At 38.6% G+C, this 16,938-nt stretch overlaps 1 protein-coding gene across 1 annotated transcript in view; it reads left to right on the top strand.

Moving 5' to 3' along the window:
- OSBPL10 (oxysterol binding protein like 10) overlaps window positions 1-16,938 on the top strand; it is a 118,571-nt gene that overhangs the window by 56,566 nt on the left and 45,067 nt on the right. The window contains exon 5 of the mRNA XM_027675451.1: window positions 10,406-10,616. Coding sequence (XP_027531252.1) covers window positions 10,406-10,616 — 211 coding nt within the window. The remainder of the gene's footprint in view (window positions 1-10,405; window positions 10,617-16,938) is intronic.

Below are 16,938 nucleotides of genomic sequence, written 5' to 3'. Positions count from 1 at the left end.
CCTCTCCGACCCTCTCCGACCCTCTCCGACCCTCTCCGACCCTCTCCTCTCCGACCCTCTCCGACCCTCTCCGACCCTCTCCTCTCCTCTGTGGTTTTTTCTCAAGATCCCAACACTCTGTTCCCCTTGAGTTGTCTGTGATAGTAAATGGTAGATCTCAATAGGTGACTATTAGTAGTATGTGGTTAATATAGCAGGTAGATTATAAAATACTGAAGAAAAAGGATCATGGTGGGGGAACCCAGCACTTAGTAGTTGTGTTTTTGTACAAACTGGTAGCAAATGTCATGTGTTACCTTAGATGTGTGGAATATTCACAGGGAGCTCTAACACAACAGGCAAAAAAAACACCTGTAATGTCTCCTGCAATATGCCCTGATTCCCAGACACCTCCCTGCAGTGGCAAAGTGACCAGTGGTAGCTTGATACTGATCATTTTGCAGAAGAATAGCCCACTCACTCTGATTTGTGGGGAAGATCAGTGCTCATTGAAACAATATGTCTGAATCATGTCCTTTCACTTGTGTATTTATTATGGCAGACAGCTCTTAGTAAAAAAGATTTCCCTTCTCACCTAAAGACTTGTGGAGTAGCTCCATGAAACTCTTAAGAGAGCTGACACTATTAGAGTTGTAGTACTTTGGTTTGTTTGTAAATCTTCCTCTTCTGCAGGGAAAAGAACATGAAGTTTATGTTGGTTCAGGAGGGAAAAAGCAGGGATTCTAAGAATAACTAGCAGATTTTGGGAGTATAACAGGAAAAGCGTTCCCCTTTCCCCTATTTTTTCCCCCCATCTATAAAATATGAAGGCATTCAAGAGAAGCTGAATATCTCAGAGTATTGATTACGATTAAAAACATCCTTTGGTTTAGGAAATCCAAGATTGTCTGTCTGCTGAAATATTCTCTGGCAAAATTTGACCTTTTGGCCTCGTCTGTCTGTGTGGACACAAGGTCTTTTCCTCACCCCTGCCCCCAGTTGTTTTTGTCATTCAGTAGCTCATTTCTCAGGTGAGGAGAAAGACAGATGAAATACCGAAAGTATGCATTAAACCTTAAGTCTGGAATTGTGGTCATAAGGAAGTCTGGTAAGGAGTCGTCGTGAAGTAGCAAAGGGAACCTTCTGATTTGTTTTGGCCTAAAGCAGGTGAGCTGTTTTGTGGAGATTGCTTGGAGGCATTCTCAGGGATCCTGCCAGAACTGCTTAGATCCTCTTTACTAACTGGCATATGTGTTGCAAAGGCTGTAAAATTCTCTCTGGTGTCTCTATTTTTCCAATGTAAGAAGCGGAGTTCCATAGAAACGCACAGAGAACGCTCAAGTTGTCCTTGGGAGTGTTTTGCATACAAATAAAGTGTCTGCATAAAATCCTGGAGAACGTTGACAATCAGAGATTTCATACACTCTTTGGTATTTAAGGATAGATCTTCTAAGTGTGTCCTGTCTTTCGTTCTTCTGAGCAGAGAGATGCTTTTGTAAAACAAGTAGTTAGGTCAGCTTGTTTTCTCACTGAGCTTCTGCCTCTTTTAAAGCATTGAAGGAAAGGAGGAGCTTCCTCTCATATACCTGAGTTGCAACAAACTAAGAATTTCTTTGACAGATAGATTAATTTTCTTCCTCTGCTACTGCAAGGAATGTTTAGGGCTTCCAGAACCCTCAACAAAAAACAACCTGTCTCCTCTTTTTCCTCCCTCCTTACAAGTCCAGCAACCTTATGGACTAAAAGAAATGGTATTCAAACCTAGAAAATACAAAGTCTGATTATTGTAGCTGTGCAACTAATAGCAAGGGTGCTTGGAGGTGTGATTAATAAGCTACTGAATAGTAGGCTAGTGAGCAAGAACCTGTGGTTCATCAAATGAATAATGAATGTTGTCTTCACAAAATAGGATGATAGTATGTTGTAAGGATATGCAGCAAGTGTCCAAGTTACAGAATTTGAAGATGTAAAATAGGAATTGAATGTGTAAAGTCTGGAGCATAGGATCATGTTTAGTCTATGAGTAAATTAACTAGCCAATTTTAAACGTTCATTACAGGATTAGGTAAGTAACAGTTGGTCCCTGAAGGGTAAATCGTGTGGTGAGGTCCCCGGAGGTGCTGACGGTGACCAGTGGAACAGCAGCAGTGTCAGTGGAAGCAGCATATTGCAAAGAGTAGCTAAGAACAGGAAACAATTGAGCTGGTCTACCTCCTCTGCTCCCTGTTTTCCTGGTTATCTTAGACTTGGCTTTTAGACTCTGTCCTAATGACATTTGATCTTTGTTCTGTAAGGCTTTCCTTGCAAGGAACCACCCTACTGAGTGAGTGGTGAGAAGGCTGAGCACAGAAAGCCAAAGCAAAACCCTAAAGGAAATAATGTTTTCTTAGCTGAGACAATAAAGATATGTAGCAACTGGCTTTTCAGTTTTTCCCGTAACAGAGATTATGTGGATTTCTGGTTAGGGAAAAGAGAACAAAATAATGGATGAGGGTGGGGGCAGCTTGTTTTCATCCTCCTTTGAGGAAAGAAATTGAATTATAAAAGTAGAGGCAAGAACTGAAAAGAAGTGTGCCCTGGTGATTAGCTTCCATCCTGATTGTTGGAGGTATAGTTCTGTTTGTTCTGTCATTTTTTGTGTCTGTGTCTGTAAATTACATGCCAAGTGAAAATTAACTTGCTCCTTTGAAGCTTCATTGATAGGATGTATGTGTCTAAGCCTTAATAACTATTATATAACAAGTCATTCCAATTTTACTGTTCATTGTTTGCTTAGTTAAGATAATTGAGGTCAAACTGACTGCTACCCTGAGGTGACAATAATGGAGAATTTTGTGCTTATTCTCTGCAGTGGGAAAGAGGAGTAATCAAGAAAGGACAGCTGATATGGATGTCATTATCTGGTTCCATCTTTCCAAGATGTTTTCATATCTCACTCGGTGTTCTAGGATCCTTTATTAAAATATTTTTTCTCATTAGCATAGTAATGTTCACAAAGGCTCTACTGCAGGTCTTCATCCAGATTGAAGCTTCATGGGTAGAAGCTTCTCTCTTGTTTGCAGCTCAAGGAGGTCTTTTTGGTCCAGAGATCAGGTATTATTGTAAGGGAAGTGTACAGATATGTTGCTTGTGGAAATTAAGCATGTTTATAGTTGTCTGGTCTTGTACACTAGACAATTTTAGAGCTGAAATGCAAAATTGTCTTGGTAAGAGACTTTTGTTAGATATTGCAAAACTTCCAGCAGCAATCTCTGTATTTAGCTCTTTCACTTTAGTTATATATTAAGTTGTAATTTTGCCTTCCTAGCTTGCATACTATGGATGGAATTTCGTTAAAAGATCTATTATGTGACTTTACAGAGGAAAAGAGAGAAGTCTATAAATTCTTGTCAGAAGATTTCTTTCATCAAGTAGTAAGAGGCACGTAGCAAGTGACCTTGAGTAGTCTGAGAATGCTTTTCAGAAGTTAGGTCAAGGCAAAAGTTCACTTGCTGTGCAGTGGTTATGCCTAACTAAAAACAAAAATGCATAAAATGGGAACCCCCCCCCCACATTTCTACAGCATTTGTAGAAGTTACCTTAATTTGTCAAACTTGTCAGGTGAGGTATATTTTTTGAGCTTGTGATTAACAGTATTTACAGTAGTCTTTTTGCATACATGGCTATGCTCTTTCCTTTTTCAGAATAAATGTTTGAAAGTGGAAAATATTAATGGAAATGGTGTGGAAATTGTGAACTTGGGCTTTATTGGTAGCTAATGTGTCCAGTTAGTGATTGGTGTGATTGCTTTAGTGACATTGGAGTTCCAGGTATTGGTATCTTGCATTTTGATAAATTCTTGGTAGATGTGTGTGCGTACGTATGTACATATGTGTGTATATATATATAACTTCTATATATACTGGTTGTCAGTTTTAACTTTTGATACTTACAATATGACAGTTTGTGGTGTTGATGAAATACAGGTCAAGATTGCAGGAGGAGTCCTTGCTCAGGGTCAGAATTGATGACTGTATTAGGTTCACATTGGCAACTCAATGTATTGGGTTTACAATGGCTTAGAAGGTTTTTTTTATTTTTTATGTGTAGACTTTCTTCTCTTCTGTCCTTCATCTGCTTTTGCTTTTAAGAAAAGCAGTGTTTTATATTAAATAAAAAAAACCCCGAACCCCTGTTTGTTTAAACATGCATGTTTAACAATGAGAGCTAAGGTCCTCATATGTATCACTTGTGACTTACTCTAGGATATTTTGAAAAGCTGGTCTCACCTCCTGTCCTTTCAGTGTTTTGTGAAATGTTTTTCTTCTGGTACTATTGCCTAAAAAGCAAAAAGTGTGTGTGTGTACGTGTGTGTGTATGAGAGAGAGAGACTGTGTTTTCATATTACACTTCATTAAAAAAAACCCCAAACAAAGCAACCAACTAACCAAATCCTGCCAGAAAAGCATGAAGGAGCAAATTGGCTCTTTCCCAGCCTTTGAAAGCAGTAAATTTCTCACAAGAACAGCTTGACTTAGTTGTAGGGAAATGATGCATGTTGCCTTTCTATTACTATTTAAATTTGTAAAAGATTTTTCCATGCAACTGTTTATTTTTATAGATGCTCTGTTTTTCATATAAACATTTTCTATTGTGTTGTTTATTTTCCTATGTTTTAAATAATTGTTTTCAACTTGCATGCAGTCAGTAATGGAAAGGATTTAGAAGTAAAAATCACTGCATTAAATCTTTCAGAGAAATTGCCTAGAGATAAGTCATCAGACAACATGCTGCTCATGATGGTGTGCAGAGATTACCATGGTAGCGAAAAAGAGTTAACTGATGGAGCGGAATGTCTCCTTGATAGATGATTTCTAGCACATCACAGAGGAGCTTGATGATACAGAATTTCTGTGGGTTTTCAGCACTAAAAAAACATTTTCCTTTTTCTCTGGAGTGTTTTGGATTTTTTTGTGCACATGGGTAGGCATATCTTAATACCGACTATAAGAGGATTCAATTTGTATGATCAGTACTAAAATTCAAACTAAATTAAAATTGAAATTGCTCATGTGGACATCAGATAGTGGCTGGGGCGGTCTGAAAAATCTTCACGTTTTATGTTCTAAAAGAAAGGTAGGATTATCTGAATTATTTAAATCATTACATAGAAAGACAGAATTGGTGACACTGCTTATTTTCTTGGCCAGCTCCACATGGCCTGTGTGACAAAGGGAAGAGTGTCTGTTTGCCTTTTGAGTTAATATGGCTGATACCATTCTTCCTTTGCTTTGGGAAACTTGAAGTCATTGTCTTGGCAGATGCCCCTGAGGCAGCTGTGGATTGGGTAGGTTTATAGATGGCATAAAGCTGGTGTTTGCTTTAAGTTGTTGTGATGCACTGTGTTAATTGAGTGAAATCCTGTAGGATCAATAATTCTTGAACGATGTTCTGATTATCATAATATACACCTGGCCTGGACAAACAGACTTAGGGCTGTTAGTCCTGGAGTCTGGATAACAAGAGCATTTAAAATAAAATCATGTCAAGAGCAGTTGTATGCTCTTACATTCAGGTGTGGCTATTCAGTTTTCTTCCTTTGCAGTTTCTGTTTATTTCTGTTGTAAGATGGGAGGAAAATCTTGAATAGAGAGCTTATTATATTTAATAATTGGGAATCTCAGAAACAAATTGAAGCTCTAAATCAAAAATGACATTCAGGTTTTGTGAGATGGTTTCTCTGCATTGGAAAGATTAATACATCATTTAGTATTTTAACAAAATATTGAATTACTGTATTTTTTTCTCCTAACACAGAAAACAGCACCTCAATTTTTCATTATTACTTCCTAAATTATTTTGTAAGAACAAATTTTAGTTTATTTACTGTATGACAGAATGTTCTTTCTTCTTAGGTCTTTTGCAAATTTCTTTGCAAACCTAGAGTGCCTGATGGCCTTTTATGCTAATCTTCCACATACTATGGGGGTGACTCCGAGAGTTAGAGTAGTTTCTACTTACTGTTTCATTGAGATCTTGTCTCTTAAGTGTTTGGTCTCTTACGTGGTGGTTGGCTGTGTGTTCAGAATAGGAAGATCCAGGAGGTGCAGTTCCAGCTGTGAAGGAGTAGTTAGCAGTTGCTGTGGCAAGTAGGGAGACCAATCACCCAGGATTTTAAGATAGCTTGGAAGAGGAGGAAGCAGGCAACAATGGAAGCTGTGAATTGGCTGGTTTGGAGCACGTGGTAGGGAGAGGGTGACCTACCGAGGAAAACATCAGAGATGTTTCCTGTTGCATTTGATCATTTGTGAAAGTGTCATTGGATTGCAGGTTTCATTGAATGTAGTGTCACTCAGGAGGACTGTATTGGGTTTGCACGGGAAGGTTTTGGCAGCAGAAGGGCCACAGAGGTGGCTTCTGTGAGAAGGTGCCAGAAGCTTCCCTATGTCTGACAGCACCAATGCCAGCCGGCTCCGAGACCTGCTGCTGGCCAAGGCCGAGCCCATCAGTCATGGTGATAGTGCCTCTGGGATAACAGATTTAAGAAGGGGGAGAAAACTGCTGCTCAGCAGAAGCCAGAGAAGAGAGAATATGTGAGAAGCAACCAAGGTCAGTGAAGAAGGAGGGGAAGGTGGTGCTTCAGGTGGTGGAGCAGCCCATGGTGAAGACTGTGGTGAGGCAGGCTGTGCTCCCCTGCAGTCCCTGGAAGTCCACAGCAAGCAAATATCCACCTGCAGCCTGTGGAGGACCCCATGCAGAGCAAATAGATCCCTGAAGGAGGCTGTGGCCCTGTGGAAAACTCATGCTGAAGCAGGTTTGCTTGACAGGACTTGTGAACCTGTGAGGGACCTGTACTGGAGCAGTTCATTAAGGACTGTCTCCTATGGGAGGACCCCATGCTGATCAGGCGAAGAGAGTGAGGAGGATGGAGTGGCAGAGGCTTCCCTGTCCTTATATCTACCCATGAACCTTTTGTTGTACTTTTTCTCCATATGTCCAGCTGAGAAGGGGGAGTGGTGGGCACCTGGCATCCAGCCAAAGTTAGCCCACCACAAGAACATCAGTGATACCTGAGAATTTCTGACAGGCTAAGAGGTCTGAATCTTCTTAAAGTTTTCAAGAGCCGCTGTTTATAGGGAACATGTATCATCTGCTTGTTCTCCTACAGCAGGCAGAAGACAGAGAAAGGACCAAACCATGCATATGAGCTGGTGTCTTCCTACCACGAGGCTTCCTCTTACTGAACATTTTGCAATTAAGTAAATGCAGGCCTACTAATGCTAGATATTTGCATGCATATAATTCCTTTTAAAACGTGTAGTCCTGATAGTTCTTTCAGTTTTTCTATTTTATGTCTACCATAAAGTTGTATTTTTGAAGTTTCAGTGCATTTGTGAAAATGTGCAGTTTCTTTACCATACTATGAGAAGAATATATAGGTGAAGAGGAGGTGTGTAGCTGGTTGTAGTTGGCTTCCCGCCAAACCCCACAGACTACAGCATAAAACCTCCCAGAAGAAAGAAAAAAAAATGGAATAGCAAAAGCTATATAAAATATATATATATATTACGTATATTACAAATATACAATTAAGATACTATGTACAAATGAACACAGAAACCCCAAATGGCTCCCAAAAGGGAAAGAGGGGAAGGGAAGAGGGACAAAAAGGGACAAAACAAAACAGATATGCACAATCGAAAAACCTGGTAACCAGCAAAATAAAGAACTGGCAAAATCTCACCACTTCCCTTGAGAAAAACAGGGCAGCCAGACCTGGCCCAGCACTCTCCCCTCACGCATGGCAGACAACAGCAGTCGCGGTGGGCCTCAGCTCCAGGTAAGCAAGACCAACACAGGAACTTACTGTTCCCAAACCTCGCCGGAAGAGACGAGAAAGAGGTCTCTCTGACCGGCTTATTTATACCTCAGCTTACGTAAAGGAATAGCATGGAATACTTCCTTGGTCACTTCCCTAGTTCCTTCCTGTTTACAAGCTGGTCTCTAGGAAGGCCTAGACTGAAACTATCACAAGGTGTCAAAGCCAAAACAAGAGTGGAAAGAGAAGTGGGTAGAAATTTGGTGAGGAGATGGGGGCAAATAACCTCTGCTGTTGTAAAAAGTAAAGAATTACTCATTTGAGCTATCAGTTCAATTATTTCAATAATATATGTTATATCATTACTCTTTTGGCCACAGAGTTGTTCTGTTACTCTCTAGAATAGGGGAGATTCTTCCTTTTTTGTTCTGGTCATTCGGCACCTTAAACAGGATGGTTTTGATCAGTGCTTGAGCAGTAAATATTCAGTAAGTTCTAATAATTTGAACACTACACAGAATGTGCCTTGTCTTCTGCTGTGTCAGGTCTGTGTCTGCTGCTGGTATCACAACTATAACATGAAACTAGGTGACACGGAAAGGATGAATCAAAAGGCTGCTTTAAAGCTATCTCAGGTCAGCTAGAGAACAGTAAGAGTCAGAGCAACGCCTTGTTTTGAATAAATCATTGATTTTATTGAAATTTCTCCTAATCTAGGAAAAATATGGCTGATAAAAGCCTGTAAAGTTTTGGGCTAGGTGATAACGGCAAACATTAAGTTAATTTTCCAAATGTTTCGTAAGGTCTCTAACCAGTGAATCTTATTCTTCTGTCTTATCTGCAGAAGAATATAGTTGTCCTTTATTAAGGGGGAGGGGATAATTGAAATATTTGAAGTTTTAGAAGTTTTATTTTTGATTTTTTTCCTTTGGAAGCAAATCTTGGAAATATAGGCTGTTTCTCACAAAAAAAAAAAAAGGGAAAGTAGGGAAACTAGTCCCTTAGAAAAGAAAATAGAACATTTCTGTTGCTGTGAAGCATGAGAATGTCAGGTTTTCAATGTCACACTCTTATGCAGGATGGGAAAAGGAGAGAAGCAGTTTCCCATACAATTATATTGTTTAATCTTACAGGGAGATGGTCATTTTTTTCTCCTAGTTGTTCCTTCAGTTTACCTCCTTGTTCTCTTTTCCTGAGGGAGGAATATTTGCATGAGTGTGTGTCTGTGGTGCTTTTGGTTTTGTTTTGTCTTTGAAGCAACCCCCTTTCCATGCTGTGGAGCTCAGGTACACTGTGTGTGACTTCTGAAAACAGAGCACTGCCTGGAATTCTAGTGGTTCCCTAAAGCTGCATATCGAGGGCATCTGTGTCACCTTCTGACTGATCTTGTTTTCTGTCAAAGGGAATTGAAATTGTCTGTGGCTTCTACTGAAGCTTTGGCCTCTGTTTTAAATGTTGATTATTAAAATGTCATTGTAACCTTCAGCAAGGCATTTGGCTAAATTTCCTTATGAACTGCAACTACAGCTTTTCATGTAATTCTACTCTTCTTTTGCAAGAATGGTTATTTGCATCTCTGAGTTTAGTTTCCTTTCTAGCTTTTCAGTGCACTCCACATATACTTTTTAAATCAGTCTATTGATGACAGAGTAGGGATGCTACAGGAAGCACACTATGTTTTGAAAATATAAAAATGATAATAAAAAGGGCATGAAGTTTGTAGTACATTTTTACAGTATAGTAGTGTGGACAAATGGAGCTCGAATCTTTGTTTATTGAGATGTCTTCAGATATATTTTTTTGAAAGCTTTGGATACCTCAGGTATAAACTTGTAAGTTTTTGCAGTAAGTTTTTTGCAAGGTAAGTGTAAGAGGCTTGTCATGTGCATGTATAATTTCCTACAAGCTGTAAAAATGGAGAGAGAAGTTTTGAATATCTCCTTTTTCTTTTGGCTTTAGGATTTTGAAAACTTGCCAATTTCCTTAAAGAGCAACCTGCTCAAATAATGTTTTTATCTGCTATATAAGCACCAATTTCATCTGGATGGTCCAAATGTAGAAACAGGTTAACTTTCTTCCTCTGGTATTCTTATCTGATATTAAATAAGTACTCTAAGTTGCATCCTATGTAATGTCTGTAAACTTACCAATTACCTATTTTGTAAAAACAGTTCCTTACTGATGCTTGAGAAGTGAATAATGTCCGTTCTTAAACTGTGATTAGATATTTCATGTAGGAAGGAGGGAGGAGAGACACTAACTTCCTTGGGTGTCTCAGATCACATACAAAGGCAAGAAAATCTAAGCCTAAATTAATAATGGAGAAAGAAGTAGAATTTTCACACTTTTCCTTATGAAGACTTTCAGAAAGTATGAGTCACTATTAAACCTATTGTGAACCTACTATTTTAAGAGACGATTTTCTCTAACATGGTCTTGACATTTTTACAGGCCTTTGGTAGTCTCAAGCCCATCGTTTTTGTGGGTAAGTATATGGTATGTTTGGATCAGAACATTAACATCCATTTGTGGTAGTTCTTCACATTTAGTCACTATTTCAATCCATAAGAGTTCAGCAGCTACACGGTGATATTTCCTATGACAGCAGATGTTTTTGGACCTTTACAGATCATGAGCCAAGTTGAAGGACAACAGAAGAACCTTGTACAAGCCATTGAAGCTCTCCCAAGTTCTGGGCCCCTTTCTGCCTTGGATCAGGACTTGCTACTTTTAAAAGCTACCTCTGCTGCCACCCTGAGCTGCCTTGGAGAATGCCTGAGTCTATTACAGCAAAGCATGCATCAAGTGGGCCATCATCATAATAGAACACTGTCATCAGGTGAGCACAAGTTCTCTTGGGTATTATTTTATATGACGTGAGATTTTATATTATGATTCTGAAGCAGGCAAAATTACCCATTCCTCAGGGAATCAAGTTGAGGTGAGCAGCTTGTGAGCTGCTACTGCGTCAAGCATCATAACTCTTTGCTTAAAAAAAAGATGCAAAATGTATTAAAATCAGAAGAGAGGAGGAAAAGAGATTGTCCTATGTCTTCTTAGAGGAATCAGGTCCTGAAGAGAGCAGCACAAAAAATAAGCTGACATCGAGAAGAGGTAGATTAACCGATATTCTTAATGGCAGTGTGGAACTGTCTTGGTTGTTTTGCTTCCCCTAGCTTGCCCCCCCACCTTTTTTTTTTTCTTGATTGAAATCTCAGTACAGATTTGTTTGATAAAAATATGTGTAATATTATGCAGTGCTATAGTGAAAATAGTTTTTTTAGTTTTCTGTGTGGAAGGATGCTGCTGAGGTGGATTTATTTCAGTCTGTGGTTTTCTTTAAATCAGCAAAGAGTTTTCCATGCTGCTATTTAAATAAAACAAACCTGTGGCAAATTTTTATGAGCCTGAAATGTCAGTGTGATTCTGCTTTGAGCTTTGCAGGCTTGAACCTCTCAGTCCCCATGTAGCTCAATTTTTTCACTCCACCCAGTTCTACATCTGTCTATAATATTGGAAGTTGGAGCTTTAGCTTTCTGAAATAATGGTTAGTGTTTTCCCATGCATAATCTGCACTACCAGGTCCTACGAATAGGATTAGGAGTTGATGTAAGAAAAGCAGCAGGAGCAGAACTCTGGATATGGGGTGGCTTTTTGTGTTTTTTCAGGTGCTTCCACAACAAATTCTGACCTGTCCTTACTTGCAGTAGGTTTACTACAGGGCAGGATATGTCCTCAGGGATGCTGAGATGGCTAGGTAAGACACACTCCTCACAATTCCCATTGTGAGAAGACAAATTTGAGAGGGTTAGCTGAGAAGTAGGCGAATGGTGTAAAAATGGTGCTTGGAAAAACAGTGTTTAAACTTTGGGCACCTATGCTATGGTATATTGTGACTTTCCCACATCCAGATTCTGATGTTTCATAAAAGAACATAATTTTAAAAAATGTCTTATTTTCTGTATTTTGGCTTTCTTGTATAAAGTGAAAAAACCCCTTGCACTTATCTAAATAGTAATGATAAAGTGCATTTAATTAAATTCTTTAATATAATTTAACTCCAGAAGAGAATGGTTTGGAACAAAGATGAAAAGCATCCTTCAAAGAAAAGTCACTTTCTAGTTTCAAAGTCCCTGAAGGTTGTTTTTCAGGTCCGTGTGTTCTAAGTGAACTGTCAAGAGATAGATGACTTGTTGTCCATGTCCTTGAATCTGTGTCCAAGTAATCTGTTAAATCAGTGTCTCTATTTTGACTTGGTAATGATTTTTGAGGATATGTGGACAAGAACAGAGAAAAGGAAGTACAGCATTAGTAATTGCTGAAAGGGAATCCCCAGTATTTTGGAGGAATAAAAAAAAAAGGAAAGTCACGACTCTGAAATACTTAATAAAATTTAATGAGTGTTTTTGTTTGTTCGTCCTAAGACTGCAGACTTGTACAAGAATCCTTTCAGGAATCAAAATTCAGTAGCACAGGTTCACATCAGCATCTTTGGTATAACTATGAGAACCTGAATGCAAGCAGTTAATTCTTCAGTGTGTGCGTGGGCTCATCCTTTAGTATGGAAGTTAAAAAAAAAAAAAAAAGATGGGAACTAAAAGCTGCTGAAATATTTAGTCTCTTCTCCCGGACTGAAAGTCTGTGAAACGATTTTTTTTTTTTCCCTAGGCCTTGTTATGCAACACAGTTGCCTGAAAGAACCTGGCCTACAAGTCTTGATTACTGATTTTCCTACACACTTAATCTTTTCCAGGCATACTTTGATAGACTTAACGTTTCTGCTGAGTCGGTAGAGATTCAGAGTCATCAAAGCTGCGTAAACTCATACCTGTTCAGACTAATGCCTTTAAGTAATCCTCTAGCAAGCTCTTAATTCTGAGAGATGATATATTTCATTTTAATTGTGTCCTCCAGGTGAATTTTTTTAATTTCATACCCAGAAGGTGCAAACAAAAGATGACCTTTACTGTCGTTGTCTGGTGGAAATGACTCTTGTTAGTTTAAAAGCCATACGCTCCTCTGGTAGGAAGTCTCAAACACCTTTCCTGTGAGGTGTCATGGCCCTGTGCAATTTATTGCCTAATGTTTCCATCCTAGTGCTGTCTCGTTATCTGCTGCACAGTGTAAAGATGCTAGTAGGCGTTGTGGGGCAGTATCCAGAGAATTCTGTAGAGAGAGACCAGATAGGAATTTGATAACTTACTCTATTGCTTCTAGCCTACAATTCATGAAAGCAGCCTGGTCCAGCCAGGCAGCACAGTCTTGCTCATGAGGAGTGTGAGAAATAATCAATGACATAGCTTGGATGATTTGAACTCACCCCTGAGTTTACTTTCCTTCAGCATCAAAAGCTCTCACTATTATGCCATAAAGAGGGAGAACTGCTTTAAAAGTAGGTCTGTATTTACTTTCTCTGTGTTCTCTGCACCTTTGCTCTGATTGTGTCCTTGAGGTCTTTGGCCGATTACGCAAGTTTTGCTGACTTCCCTGTGCACTGAAGGCCTTGTAGCCTTACTGCTTCTAAAGCAAGGACTTAAAGTAGCTGAGTTACTGACCTAGTACTTATGGAATGCGCTTATGAAAATGATAATTAAATAGTATCTATTGCTTTAGACAGGAAGAAAACGCATCTCCTTCTTTGTAAATATTTTTATTGCTTTGTTTTCCAGTAACTTTAGAAAGAAAGCAGCTTGGCATTCACTGTAGTGAAATCTTGTCCAGAATCTGCAATTGTGTAGGTCATGACTTAAAATATTTTTATAGCATCCTTTGTCATGGAATAGTTTAAGGATGACACGATTTTTCCACTTCATGTTTCTCATGAGTTGTCAATCTTAGACCTCAAGCCTACAAGCAGACATGAAGATTAAACTGAAGTCTTCAGTCTTGTTTTGAAGGCTAGTCAATACATTTTACTTCTACTCTAGAGCTTCACGGAAGAGTTTTTGTGATTGTCTTTTTTATTAAAGCTTGATTTTGGAAGTGCATCAACAAGAACAGTCAGTGAAGCAAAATCCTGTCTGTTTCTGCTTTTGAGTCAAAATAATGTCAAATAATGTCAAAATAATTTCTAGCTGTCATTATTAAAGGTACGTGCATTGATCACTGGCTAAATTCTTTGTAATTTTTTTCTTTCATTGAAAAATATGCTGGAGAAGTGTATTATTAGCTGGAAGTGTTGGTTGGTACTATTAGTTGGTAGTGTGTGAGTTGAGGATGAGGAATTGCATACAAGCTTCTTTGGATTTTGTAATTTTGGTCTTTCTGTAGGAGGGAGAAAAACATCAAGGATTTGCTTTTTTGGCCAAGAATGTCACGACTTTGGTACACGAACATTTGCTGATCAGCATTAAGTGCCCTGTGACAAGCTTGAGTTCATTTGGCATGCAGACAGGTAGCAGGTGCCTTCTAAAATAAAAATGTGGAGAAGAAACTTTTGTCTTCACTTCAAATATTAAAAGCTGTAGTGTTATTTTTTCCACCTCTGTAGCCTTTGGCAGAAGAGTTATCTCCAGAGCCTGTTGACTGCTGTGGTTAACATTCTTCCTTCCAACTGTGAACAGAGCAAACTTGAATGTTTGTTTTAACGTAGCTTTATCAGCTTATGTTGAGTTTTAAGTCTGGTTTTTTATTTTAGTGTTTTGGCAGACAGAATCCTCTCTTGTAGTAGCAGCGTGCGCAGATCAATCCATTCTTTCAGTCTGTGCTTCACATTAGCCATTTATTTACTGAATAAATATCTCCCTGATAGGAATTCTCTCCTATATTTTTCTGTTTCGCCCTTGCCCACTTTTCCAAAGTATAGAATAGAATGTTTCATTTTTCTGAAGATTTTTAAAAACAAAAGCCAAACTCATCCTTAATATTGATTTTCTGAAGTTCGCTTGAATGTGTAAATGCTGCTTATTTTCACTCCAATGGCGGCAAATGGATTGAAGATGATTCTGGAGGTATGTGTGGGGATATACTTGAACTTTATATTCTCTATTGCTGCCTTTTTTGAGAAAATAAATGGACAGGAAAGACAATCTAGATGCTTTCAATTTGGTGACAAATGACAACTAGAAATTCTCTGGTAGCTGAGATGACAAACCAGAAAAATGAGCAGATAAGTCCTTGTTTGTGCTTAAGTGTCCCTGCCCTCCAAATGCTGTGAAGAAAGAAGACGGGGAAAAAAGTACTCTTTGTTACTGGTGTACTTTACTAAATTTGTCATGGTCAGTCAATTCTCCCTTAATTGCATCACCAGACTTGCTTCTGTCAAGAATAACCAGAACAATTTGCTCTTCTATCTAAAGGCTAATACATTATTCCTTACATGTTCTTCTTTCATTTGAAGATAACATTACTTTCTAGCCCCCACACAGCATTAGCAAATGTAATGTTGTCTTTCTAATCTGAAAAGCAGATACACAGCTGCCACTTGCTGTTGCTGGTTCAGTGTGCTGTAGGGATTCAGTGGAGAGACAAAACTGTCGCATCCTTCCCCAGCAGGGGAAGAAATCCAGACCTAATACTGGTCTCTCTTCAAGGGATACACTGCATTGTTAAGGGGATATTTGTTAAAGTATAGTTACAATATATTGTAAGAGTGTTATCAATAGAAATTAGTTTGCCATTGTGCCAGCAGAAAACATGTGTTTTTTTTGTAGTCTATAAATCAAGATCAGAGGACTTAAAATTAGAAAAATTTTTGTTGTAGAATTGAGGTAGGTATTAAGCATATTTCATGCATCAATTATCATGCAAGAGTGAGTTTGAAGATACATCAGGTACCTAGAAAATCAGAACCAACAAAAGAGGATTATCAACATTGCCTAATGGAAAAATGTCCTGTAAGCCTTCTCTTTGGAGAGAATTTCCCTCCCTCCTGCTGTGTGCACGTGTAGAAGGGAAACACGTTTTTCCTGAGGGCACTTGCAGGGCACTTGCGGGGGATACAGCCTGTTGTGCTCTCTGAAATAGGTGTTTGTGAACTACAGCATTGCTGTAGGGAAGGGATAGTAGGTTGTGTTTGGGGGTTGTACTTTGTTTATGTATAAGTGTTCTTGTGTGCCTTGGATTTGTCTGCTGCATGTTCATCACAGTGGAAATTGATGTTGAGGGCAAGAGGGAAAGAATCTAATTTTTGGGTATTTTCTATAAGAGCTTTTGTTTTGTATGTACATATACACTGAATTTCAGAGGAATCAGACCTGGGTTTTCACTTCTGGAACTACAGAACCAACACCGTGCAGGTAGAAGAGATCTGGCTGATTTTACTAGTTGTGTATTTGGTATGTCCTTTCTAATTTTACATCGTTTACTGCAGAAACAGATGTCTTGTTTTAGTTAGTGTAGTGCTTTGCATAGTCTTAAAGCAAATAGTAAAGTAGCTATGTAGCTGTGAATGCTTTTGTATCATTTGTGACTGCCTTTTTGGAGAATTTGTTTAGAACTCTGAAATGTATCAAAATAGATTTGAATTTACTTTTCTGTCAGCTGTCTTCGGCTATGACTCAGAACAGACAAAAAAGTCTGGGTTAAAAAAAAAGCGTGACAGCAGTTTCTTCTTATTCTTATCCAACTCTGAAGATAAACTTTCTCATAATATGTTTAGTTTTTATATGTTTTTTTCCTTGAAGTTCTTATAAGAACAGGGAATTGAACTTGTGATAGAAATTTTTGAGTCCCATAAACTGGCAAAGATGGCAACTCGGTTAGAGTGGATTTACAGATGGCAACTTAGTCTGCAGAGAGTAAATTCCAATAAAAGAATTTGATTTGATATGGCATAGACAATAACTACCTGTACTATTTTGTGGTAAGAATAATTCGTACTAGTGTAGATGACAACATTTTGGATGTACTGAAAAACTGGAAAAAAAAATGCTGAGAAACTGTATTGAAAAGTTTTGGAAAACTGATAATGTGAGTGAAGTGGGAGCCATGTTGATATGGCCTTTCACTTTCTACATAGAGATAGTTTTCTAGTCTTAGTTGAATTCTCTCATTATACGTTGCTTTTGCCTGAAAAGTAGGCTGCTATAGTAGATGTATGGCACCAGTAGATATATGGATGATATGAGGATGCTGACATCTCAGAGTAAGATTTGTAGATTAAAGATCATCAAAGGTTCCCTGATGGGCCTCTGAAACTAGGCATCAATTTTATCAACCTT

Source organism: Neopelma chrysocephalum, unplaced genomic scaffold (assembly GCF_003984885.1).
Source record: "Neopelma chrysocephalum unplaced genomic scaffold, ASM398488v2 Primary Assembly neopelma1_26, whole genome shotgun sequence".
NCBI classification, from domain to species: domain Eukaryota; kingdom Metazoa; phylum Chordata; class Aves; order Passeriformes; family Pipridae; genus Neopelma; species Neopelma chrysocephalum.
This window is presented reverse-complemented; position numbering and strand designations above follow the sequence as displayed.